This window comes from Octodon degus, unplaced genomic scaffold (genome assembly GCF_000260255.1).
Source record: "Octodon degus isolate 3935 unplaced genomic scaffold, OctDeg1.0 scaffold00021, whole genome shotgun sequence".
In the NCBI taxonomy this organism is placed as follows: domain Eukaryota; kingdom Metazoa; phylum Chordata; class Mammalia; order Rodentia; family Octodontidae; genus Octodon; species Octodon degus.
The window spans coordinates 9,646,550-9,658,035 of NW_004524597.1; the positions used below are offsets into that span (position 1 = coordinate 9,646,550).

Consider the following 11,486-nt stretch of genomic DNA (forward strand, 5'->3'; position numbering starts at 1 on the left):
ATAGGTGTGTTAGAATTATAGCTCAGTCAGTGAACCCCCTGTCTTCTCTGTCCACTAGGCATGGAATTTTCCATCAACCCAAGGGGAAGCATGTACAGGTGGGCAGGTGGGAGCTGAGGCAGAATCACAGCTTTGGGCAATGCCATGTCCTTTCTACAGCGGTACAGCCCCATGGTGGAGGCCGGCACCAACGTGGTCTTTCGGTGGACCATTGATGACAAACAGTCCTTGACTTTCCACAATGTTGTCTTCAATGTCATCTACCAGAGTGCTGCCATCTTCAAGCTCTCGGTGGGGGCCAGGCAGATGAGGTTTTGGGGTTTTGGGATAGCTGGGTGCTTATTTTTGTCTCCTGTTCTGCTTTGTTTTACTTTGCCCCTGAGGATACTGGCATGATTGTGGGTCAATGTGGGAAGGCTGTTGAATTTGGGGTTATTGTTGTCTGTGGCCCCCCTGCCCCCTGACATCTGTCTCTGCAGCTCACAGCCTCCAACCATGTGAGCAATGTCACTGTGAACTACAACGTTACGGTGGAGCGCATGAACAGGATGCAAAGCCTGCTGGTGTCTGCAGTGCCAGCTGTGCTGGCCCCCAACACCATGCTGGCACTGATGGCCAGGGTGCTAGTGGACTCAGCTGTAGAGGTGGCTTTCCTGTGAGTTCCCTGGGCCTAGTGATTAAGAGTCAGCTAAATTTTGGGGTTATGGCGGGGGCTCATTCTAGACTATCAAAGTGTTGCTTCTCCAGGCCTGTTTCATCCTCTTTCAGGGTATTAGTATACCGAATTCTGTGAGGATCCATAGGAAGGTGTGGGAGACTAGTATAGCAGAGTTGGACTCTTATCTTTGACAAAGGTGCCAGGAAGGAGTGGCTGCAGGGGAAAGTTGCTGGGGTCAGCCCTGCCCACCTGTCCCTGCTTTTCCTCATCATCTACCCACTACCCTGGCAGGTGGACCTTTGGGGATGGTCAACAGGTGCTCGGCCAGTTCAAGCCTCCATACAACAAGTCCTTCCAGGTCCCGGACCCCACTGTGGCCCAAGTGTTGGTAGAGCATAATGCCACACATACCTACACCAAATCAGGTGAGGGGCAAATCCATTACCCTGATGGTCCTGTGCAGATAGCCCTCTCTTGGTAATGGCCCCCCAAGGGGTGTTCCCCGTTGCTGGGTTGCTGGGTTGCTGGGTTCCCTGCTTCCCCGCTTGCTATGGTGTCCTATACAACCCATTGTTGGGTTGATGGCTTACTATAGTGAAGGAGGGGTACCTGGGCCTGAGGTGTGGGTGCTAGACAATATTTCTGAGGCCAGGATTCAAATTTTCTAGATATTGGACCCTCTTGTTGTCTGCTCTCAGTTCCTAGTCAGAGAGCAAAGAGTGGTACCATTGTTTAATTTTTAAAGTTCTAGAAGTCTGATATAATAATGTCTCCTCAGTGCACACGATGCAGATCACTACCCCCCCACCTCCTCCCCACTTACCATGTTCCCTCTACCTTCTTCATGTACACATAGTTGGGCTTGGAGGTACTTGGTCCTGTTCTCACCTTTTACCTTCAGCTCTGTCTCTTGGAGTTCTGACCTATACAGGTGCCCAAGGGGGCAGCTATTCATGCTTTAAGGAGGTTGCCTCATGAAACATGAAGTATTAGGTGGGAATTCAGCCAGCAGTAGACCCATTCAATCCTCTCCCTGCAGGTGAGTACAACCTGACTGTCCTCGTGTCCAACGCCTTCGAGAACCTGACACAGCAGGTGCCTGTGAGTGTACGTGACACACTGCCTGCTGTAGCCATAAGTGTGAGCAGAAGCATCCTGGTTGCCGGCTGGCCTGTCGTCTTCTCGCTGTACCCACTACCTTTACCTGATGGTGTCCTATACACATGGGACTTTGGGGATGGCTCCCCTGTCCTGATACAGAGCCAACCAGCAGTGAATTACACGTACACCAGGACAGGCACCTACCATGTCTGCCTGGAGGTCAACAACACGGTGAGCATTGTGGTAGCGCACACAGATGTCCACGTCTTCCAGGAGCTAAGTGGAATGAGTGTGCGACTGAGTCCAGCTGTGGAACAGGGAGCTCCTGTGGTGGTCAGTGCTACTGTGGAGACAGGTGACAATGTCACTTGGACATTTGACATGGGGGATGGCACAGTGTTCACCGGCCCCACGGCTATCGTGCAGCATATATATCTGCGGGCACAGAATTATACGGTGACAGTGGGCGCAACCAGCCCTGCAGGCCACCTGACTCAAAGCCTGCCCATTCGTGTTTTTGTCCTGGAGGTACTACGTATCGAACCTGCCACCTGCATCCCTATCCAGCCTGATGCCCAATTGACAGCTCATGTTGCTGGGGACCCTGCCCACTACCTCTTTGACTGGACCTTTGGAGATGGCTCCTCTAACATGACTGTTCAGGGGCAACCAACGGTGACACATAACTTCACAAGGAGTGGCACATTCCCTCTGGCATTGATCCTGTCAAGCCATGTGAACAAGGCACATTACTTCACCAGTGTCTGTGTAGAGCCTGAGGTGGAGAACATCACTCTGCGGCCCGAGCAGCAGTTTGTGCAGCTTGGGGATGAAGCCCGGCTGGTGGCCTTCGCCTGGCCCCCTTTCCCCTACCGATACACATGGGACTTTGGCATTGCAGACACTGTCCTCACTCATGCCTGGGGGCCCGAGGCAACAGTGGCCTACAGAGACCCAGGCTCCTATTTGGTGACAGTCACTGTGTCTAACAACGTCTCTGCTGTCAATGACTCAGCTCTTGTCGAAGTACAGGAGCCCATGGTAGTCACTGGCATCAGAGTCAATGCTTCTCATGTGCTGGAGCTGCAGCAGCCCTACCTATTCTCTGCCATGGGCCATGGACATCCTGCCACCTACCTGTGGGAGCTGGGGGATGGCACACAGCTTGTGGGCTCTGAGGTCACCCATGTCTACAACAGCACGGGTGACTTTACCATCAGGGTATTGGGCTGGAATGAGGTGAGCCACAGTGAAACATGGCTCAATGTCACAGTGAAGCAGCGCATAGAAGGGTTGAGCATCAATGCTAGCCGTGTGGTGGTGCCCCTGAATGGCAGTGTGAGTTTCAGCACCACACTGGAGGCAGGTAGTGATGTACACTACTCCTGGGTGCTGTGTGACCGCTGCACACCCATCCCTGGGGGCCCCACCATCTCTTACACCTTCCGCTCAGTGGGTACTTTCAATATCATCGTGACAGCTGAGAATGAGGTGAGCACAGCCCAGGACAGCATCTTCATCTATGTCCTGCAGCTCATTGAGGGCCTGCAGATGGCAGGTGGTGGCAGTGGCTGCTGCTTTCCCACCAACCATACACTGCAGCTACAGGCCATGGTCCGGGATGGCACTAACATTTCCTACAGCTGGACTGCCCAGAAGGATGGCAGCTTCGTTCTAGTAGGTAGTGGCAAGAGCTTCTCACTCACTGTGCTTGAGGCTGGCACCTATCACATCCATCTGCGGGCCACCAATATGCTGGGCAGTGCCTCAGCCAACCGAACCATAGACTTTGTGGAGCTTGTGGGGTTTCTAACTGTGGCTGCCTCACCCAACCCAGCTGCTGTCAACGCGATGATCACCTTTGATGCTGAACTGGCCGGTGGCAGTGGCGTGATTTATACTTGGTCCCTTGAGGAAGGGCTAAGCTTGGAGACCTCTGAATCATCCACCATCCATGCTTTTTCCACATCTGGCCTGCACCTGGTCAGGGTTACAGCTGGGAACCAACTGGGTTCAGTTAATGTCACCATTGAGGTGGCTGTGCAGGTGCCTGTGAGTGGTCTTAGCATTAGGGCTAGTGAACCAGATAGCAGCTTTGTGGCAGCTGGCTCCACTGTGCCCTTCTGGGGACAACTGGCCACAGGTACCAATGTAAGCTGGTGCTGGGCTGTGCCTGGTGGCAGCAAGCACAGCCAGTATATTGTTGTGGGCTTCCCAGATGCTGGGGTCTTCTCCATCCAGCTCAATGCTTCCAATGCTGTCAGCTGGGTCACAGCTTTGTACAACCTCACAGTGGAAGAACCCATCATGGGCCTAGTGCTGTGGGCCAGCAGCAAGGTAGTAGCACCTGGGCAGCTGGTCCACTTTCAGATTTTGCTAGCAGCTGGCTCGGCTGTCACCTTCCATCTGCAGGTTGGTGGGGCCAGCCCTGAGGTGCTCCCCAAGCCCCGTTTCTCCCATAGCTTCTCCCGGGTTGGAGACCATGTGGTAAGTGTGCAGGCTGAAAACCATGTGAGCCGGGGCCAGGCACAGGTGCGTGTCTTGGTACTAGAGGCTGTTGACGGGCTCCAGGTACCCAACTGCTGTGAGCTGGGCATGGTCACAGGCACCGAGAAGAACTTCACAGCTCGGGTACAGCGGGGCTCCCGAGTTGCCTATGCTTGGTACTTCTCCTTGCAAAAGGTCCAGGGCGACTCACTGGTCATTCTCTCAGGCCGCGATGTTACCTACACACCTGTGGCTGCAGGGCTGCTGGAGATCCATGTGCGTGCCTTTAATGAACTGGGTGGTGTGAACCTCACACTTGCAGTGGAGGTACAGGATGCCATCCAGTATGTGGTGCTACACAGTGGCCGCTGCTTTGCCAACCGCTCAGCCCGATTTGAGGCTACCACAAGCCCCAGTCCCCGGCGTGTGGCCTACCACTGGGACTTTGGGGATGGGGCCCCGATGCAGGACACAGAGGAGCCTTGGGCTGACCACTCCTACTTGCAGCCAGGGGACTACCGCGTGGAGGTGAACGCCTCTAACCTGGTGAGCTTCTTTGTGGCACAGGCCACAGTGACGGTCCAGGTGCTAGCTTGCAGGGAGCCTGAGGTGGACGTGACCCTTCCCCTGCAGGTATTCATGCGACGCTCCCAGCGCAATTACCTGGAAGCCCATGTTGACCTACGTGATTGTGTCACTTATCAGACTGAGTACCGCTGGGAGGTATATCGTACTGCCAGCTGCCAGCGACCAGGGCCTATGGCACGGGTGGCCTTGCCTGGTGTAGATGTTAGCCGCCCCCAATTAGTGGTTCCACGGCTGGCATTGCCTGTAGGCCACTATTGCTTTGTGTTTGTGGTATCATTTGGGGATACTCCCTTGGCACGGAGCATTCAGGCCAATGTAACAGTGGCTGCCGAGCGCCTGGTGCCTATCATTGAAGGTGGCTCATATCGAGTGTGGTCAGACATGCAGGACCTGGTGCTGGATGGGAGCAAGTCCTACGACCCCAACCTGGAGGATGATGACCAAACCCCACTTACCTTCCACTGGGCCTGTGTGGCTTCTACACAGGTCAGCCATGTGGCAGGCCCATCTTCTCTGCCTCCTCAGTTGGGCTGTGACCAGTGAACACCCAGTGTTCCTGGCTGGGTGGGCCTTGGTCCCAGCATGGGGAAGGGTCTCCTGAGCTGTTCCCTCGTCCAGGATCTGCTTTGAGGCTGGTCATTCTTAACATCACCGTTTCCTGTGTGTGTGTGCGCTACAGATTGAGACCAATGGGTGTGTCCTGAACTTTGGGCCCCGTGGGAGCAGTGTAGTTACCATCCCCAGGGAACGCCTAGAGGCTGGTATAGAGTACACCTTCAACCTCACTGTGTGGAAAGCCGGCAGGAAGGAGGAGGCTGCCAGCCAGACGGTGAGTGCTGCTTCAGCCCAGCAGGCCACAGCCCAAACAGTACCCAGTTCTGCCATTTCTTTCACGGGCTCCCCTATGTTGCTTCTAGAGGCTGTGAATTCTCTTGCTACTGATTTTGATAGTGTCCAACTTTAGTATTGCTTCCTTTCAAGTCGTGATATAACTCCACATCATGATTCTTATGAACCTTGATCATCTATTCCACCACACCCCCTCCATCTGTCTCTCAGGTCCTGCATCCCCATCCAGCCTTGTAAAAAATTTTTATATTTTGAGATATGGTCTTATTAAGTTGCTAAGTTGCCCAGGATGGGCTTGAACTTTAAGTCCTCCTGCTCCAGCCTCTCACAAATTCTGGGATTATACCAATAGTATAAAAGGCAAACATTGAGAAACTGAGTCCCTTTCTTCAGAATTGATAACTGTACCCAGAACATGAATGTCCTCATTTCTGAATGGACTGGGGTACCACTTGCCCTCATACTGCCCTGGCCTGGCCAGGAAGGTTAGGGCCGTTGTGTATGTGATGGCCACCTTTCTTGTATAGGACAGTCCTGCCAATGGGATGTGTTGGGCTTTGCTGCTGCCTTGGGAGTGGGAGGAGGGATGTCTTCCCAACACCAGGTTTTTTTCAGCAGGCCTTCCAGGAGGGCCCATCTTGAGAGGTCATCTAGGGAAGCAGAGTCAGTTAGGCTAAGATACTGAATCAGGCCTTGCCTAGGGAAACTGGAAATGTGGGGATAGGACTATGGAGGACTGCTGTCCTCTTGCATGGCTGCTTTGGTTTGTTTACTCATCTGTCTTGTACCCTGCAACAATGGGTTTGTGTGTCTCCTGGTACCAGGCCCACCAGGGTCCTATACTAGAGATGACAACCGTGTTGACCTCTGCCCCTTTAGATTAGTACACTGCCTTGGATTTGGCAGGGGAACCTGGGTTTGAGTGTTCCCAGCTACAGTGCTTAGGAGAGTAGAGACCCTGCCCCTTAGCTGCCTGCCCTGTCAACACGGTGAGGTATGACCTCTCTGTGACCTGCCTCCTTCCCAGGTGCTGGTCCGAAGTGGTCAGGTGCCCATTGTGTCACTGGAGTGTGTGTCCTGCAAGGCACAGGCAGTATATGAAGTGAGCCGCAGTTCCTACGTGTACCTGGAGGGCCACTGCCATAACTGCAGCAGTGGCTCCAAGCATGGGGTAAGTAGCAGGCTGGGCTGGGCCTAGTTGGCCAGGTGGCTGTAGCACTGCCCTCACTGCCTCTTCTGTTTTGCAGCGCTGGGCTGCACGAACCTTCAGCAATAAGACTTTGGTGCTAGATGAGACTACCACATCCACAGGCAGCTCAGACATGCGGCTAGTGGTACGGCGCGGTGTGCTTCGGGATGGTGAGGGCTACATCTTCACACTCACAGTGCTGGGTCATTCGGGCAAAGAGGAAGGCTGTGCCTCCATCCACCTCTCACCCAACCGACCCCCACTGGGGGGTGTGTGTTACCTCTTCCCACTGGATGCAGTGTGGGCCCTCACCACCAAGGTGCACTTTGAATGTGTGGGTAAGTATGAGCCTGGTGGAGGTGTAGCTGGCAGGGGCCAGGGCTAGGGCTACACTAAAGCTATGTACCCACCCATAGGCTGGCAGGATGCAGAGGATGCAAGTGCCCCACTGGTGTATGCCCTACTGCTTCAACGATGTCACCAGGGCCACTGTGAGGAGTTCTGCATCTATAAGGGTAGTCTCTCCACCTATGCCGCCGTGCTGCCCCCGGGATTCCAGCCTGAGTTTGAGGTGGGACTGGCTGTTGTTGTGCAGGATCAGTTGGGTGCTGCAGTGGTTGCTCTCAACAGGTGAGCTAGGTCCTAGGGGTGGGGATGGGACTGTGGCAACTCCCTGCTTCTTACAGCCTACCTCTGCCCTGCAGGTCTCTGGCCATTGTCCTGCCAGAACCCAATAGCTCCATGGGTCTTACTCCCTGGCTGCACAGCCTGACTGCCAGTGTGCTGCCTGGGCTCCTGAGACAGGCCGACCCCCAACACGTCATTGAATACTCACTGGCCCTTATCACAGTGCTCAATGAGGTCAGTGGGGGTAGGCAATGAGGGATCCCAAATTTACTCCTTAGAAAGCTGAGACCAGTACTCCTGACAGTCTCCAAAAAGCCTCATTCCCAGACCACACAGGCAAAACCCCTGGTGGTGTTTCTGAAATAAGGTCCTCACCCCTCAGCAGCCTCCACATGCTGGGTCCTTCCTAATGCCAGAGTCCTCCCAGTACTCTTGAGCCCACAGGGATATTTCTTACTTTGCTCTGAAGGAAACCACTTAGGATTTTGAGTCCCTGTCTGCAGCATGCAGTAGCCAGCATATAGTGTGTAGCATTTGGGATATCCACTAATAGATACTGTGCTCACCACCCACCCCAGTATGAGCAGGCCCTAGATGTCGCCACAGAGCCTGATTCTGAGCAGCAGCTGCGAGCCCAGATGCGCAAGAACATCACGGAAACTCTGGTTTCTTTGCGGGTCAACACTGTGGATGACATCCAGCAGATCACTGCCGCACTGGCCCAGTGCATGGTAGGACAGCCAGGCATGGGATGCCCTCCACATCCCAGCCCATGGCAGCTACTGGCTATAGGGATTAGGTGACCTCCCCTGATGTTCTTCTCTTGCCTTTTCCCAGAATAAGCCCACATCTCCAGTTAGTGGCCCCATGGGGTGAACCCAGGGTAGAAAAAGCACCACAGGTAAAGTCATAGGGAGAGGCCAACAGAGATCCTGCCTTGTGCCTTCCCTTGGGCCTGTATTCACATCCCACATACCTGGCACACCAGATGTGACCTGTCCACCCCAGCTGTCCACTGCCTGTGGTCTAAACTTTGTCAGCTGGACAGAGTGAGTCTGGTGGGGAATTGCTATGCCCAGGATGGGGAGGGAATCAATATAGGAACCCAGAAGCAAGGCCAGGCCCTCAGAGGAAATGGGAAGTGCTTTCCAGGTCAAGGTTTCCCTTTTACTGTATGGCTGAGTTTATTCTCCAGCCTGGGCCTCAGTGTCTGCCTTGCTCTTGTGAAAAAAATGCTTAGGTACCGAAGTTCACATGTTCCCTGTGGGTTGAGAGCAACCACCGTAGGGCTTTCAGTAGGGAGGGTCTGGGTGGTCTCATATGGGCAGTGCTGAGCACCTCACAGTGTTTGGAGGCAGAGAGGCTGTCTGGCATCCTGGTAGCCATGGGGGCAGAGTCAGCCAAGTAGGGAAGGGAGAGCAGGCACTGTGAGACTATGGGTCCCATGTAGGTGTCCAGCAGAGAGCTCGTGTGTCGCTCGTGCCTGAAACAGACACTGCACAAGCTGGAGGGCATGATGCGCATCCTGCAGGCTGAGACCACCCAGGGCACTGTGACACCCACCACCATTGCTGACAGCATCCTCAACATCACAGGTGTGGGCACATGTCCTCTTGCCTGCCTCCCCCTTGGCCTCTCTTCTAGCCTCCCCATTCAGTGTTCCAGCCTCCTGTATTTGTCTGCAGGTGACCTCATCCACCTGGCCAGCTCAGACATACAGAGCCTGCAGCCCTTAGGACTGGGAACTGAGTCGCCCTCATTGATGGTGGCATCTAAGGCCTACAACCTCTCATCAGCCCTCATGTGCATTCTTATGCGTTCCCGTGTGCTCAATGAGGAGCCTCTAACCTTGGCGGGTGAGGAAATCGTGGCACAGGGCAAGCGCTCAGACCCACGCAACCTGCTGTGCTACGGCAATGCCTCAAGCTCCGGCTGCCATTTCTCCATTCCTGAGGCCTTCAGTGGAGCCCTGTCCAACATCAGTGATGTGGTGCAGCTCATCTTCCTCGTGGATTCCAATCCTTTTCCCTTTGGCTACATCAGCAATTACACTGTCTCCACCAAGGTGGCATCCATGGCTTTCCAGACACAGGCTGGCACCCAAATCCCCATAGAGCGACTGGCCAAGGAGCGTGCCATCACTGTGAAGGTGCCCAACAACTCGGACCAGGCTGCCCACGGTCTCCATACCCCCATGGGGTTGGCTGTTGTCCAGCCCCAGGCCTCTGTCAGCGCCGTGGTCACCCTGGACAACAGTAACCCTGCAGCAGGGTTGCACCTGCAGCTCACCTATACAATGCTGAGTGGTGGGTGTCACATAAGTGTCTAAAATCTGCCTCCTTTGGGGGCTGGGGATAGCTCAGTAGAATAAGCATTTACCAGGCAAGCGCAGGGGCCTGAGTTCAATCCCCGGTACCACAAAAAGTAAATAAAATAAAATCTGCCTCCTGCCATGTGGGTCCTAGAGATCTATCTGGAGGGCAGTTGAGGCCATGGACAGTGCATGCTTGTCCAGCATGGAGGCTCCTAGGCCCTGTGGTGGAGGGCTCCCAGGGTGTCCCTGAGTGGATGTCCAACACTGTTCTGCCCACAGATCGCTATCTATCTGAAGAGCCTGAGCCCTACCTGGCCGTCTACCTGCACTCAGCACCCCAGCCTAATGAATATAACTGCTCAGCCAGCAGGAAGATCAGCCTGGAGATGCTCACTGGTACTGACCACAGGCCCTACACCTTCTTCATCGCCCCAGGGTGAGCACCCTCCACCGGCCACAGGACCTGGGAATGGGCTGTGGCAGATGGACATGGCTCGGTCTGTGTGCCTAAGAACATGTGGGCTTTGAGGAACAGTGGTAGCAGAAGGCTAGGGAGTCAGCAGGTATTGCAGCTAAGGGTAGAACACTCCCTGGCTGGAACTGGGGCTCTGGACCCAGCAGAGTCTGGCTGTGACACTGCCCTATCCCTGGCAGGACTGGATACCCAGGTGGGAGTTACCATCTGAATCTGACTAGCCACTTCCACTGGTCAGCACTGGAGGTGTCCGTGGGTCTGTACACATCCCTGTGCCAGTATTTCAGCGAGGAGGAGATGATGTGGAGGACAGAAGGGCTTGTGCCCCTGGAGGACACTTCACCCAGCCAGGCCGTCTGCCTCACTCGTCACCTTACTGCCTTTGGTGCCAGCCTCTTTGTGCCACCCAGCCATATCCACTTCATCTTCCCTGTGAGTGGGTCCCTGATTTTCAGTCTCTTCACAGAGTTGAGAGTACCTGGGTGGGCTCCAGCTCCATCTTCAGAAGGTGAAGCATTCAAGTGAACCTCCTGGGACAGCTGGCTTTGTCTTCCTAGGAGCCAGCTGCTCGTGTGAACTACATTGTGCTCCTGACATGTGCCATGTGCCTTGTAACCTATGCCATCATGGCTGTGATCCTGCGCAGGCTGGACCAGCTAGATGTCAGCTGGGCCCGTGTCATCCCTTTCTGTGGGAAGGGGGGCCGCTTCAAGTACGAGATCATGGTCAAGACTGGCTGGGGTCGAGGTTCAGGTAAGGGCAGGTGACTGGGTGAGGAGACAACGGTATCCACCAGGGCTCCCTCAGTTGCAGTCCTAGGCTCTGTCTAATTTTCCTTATGGTGATAGGTATCCTAAAGCAAGACTCCTTTCCCAAGTGCTATGTAAAGAGTTATGTTGTGAATCCTTGAAATGGCTTTATGGGTATGTGGGGTCATTCCCAAGAAAGAGAACAGCACTCAGCAGGAAGTGGGCCATGGTTACCACAGGGAGGCCTAGCTCTGTGCGGTGGTGTGGACCTCCAGTTTGTGAAGGCACAAACTGCATACACTAGCCTACTAGTCAGGGCAATGAGGAGTGTTCTATGAACTCTAAAGTTTATTTGTGAACATTAGAAAACTCTTGCTGTTGTCCATAAATATGCAGGGAAAAGCACTGATGTTTTCTTAGTACACCATAATTTGGTGTTTTTTTTTTTT

General features: G+C 54.2%; 1 protein-coding gene across 4 annotated transcripts in view; it reads left to right on the forward strand.

The window, feature by feature from the left end:
- Pkd1 (polycystin 1, transient receptor potential channel interacting) overlaps positions 1-11,486 on the forward strand; it is a 48,626-nt gene that overhangs the window by 23,145 nt on the left and 13,995 nt on the right. For 2 of the 4 annotated variants that reach the window (XM_004627868.2, XM_023711859.1), the window contains exons 12-26: positions 160-291; positions 480-655; positions 950-1,083; positions 1,698-5,320; positions 5,514-5,663; positions 6,711-6,854; positions 6,931-7,210; positions 7,289-7,502; positions 7,577-7,733; positions 8,078-8,230; positions 8,950-9,094; positions 9,185-9,805; positions 10,093-10,249; positions 10,468-10,720; positions 10,846-11,041. In XM_004627868.2, the coding sequence (XP_004627925.1) occupies positions 160-291; positions 480-655; positions 950-1,083; positions 1,698-5,320; positions 5,514-5,663; positions 6,711-6,854; positions 6,931-7,210; positions 7,289-7,502; positions 7,577-7,733; positions 8,078-8,230; positions 8,950-9,094; positions 9,185-9,805; positions 10,093-10,249; positions 10,468-10,720; positions 10,846-11,041 (6,535 nt within the window). The remainder of the gene's footprint in view (positions 1-159; positions 292-479; positions 656-949; positions 1,084-1,697; positions 5,321-5,513; positions 5,664-6,710; positions 6,855-6,930; positions 7,211-7,288; positions 7,503-7,576; positions 7,734-8,077; positions 8,231-8,949; positions 9,095-9,184; positions 9,806-10,092; positions 10,250-10,467; positions 10,721-10,845; positions 11,042-11,486) is intronic. The other 2 variants (XM_023711858.1, XM_023711857.1) reach the window with 2 other exon arrangements.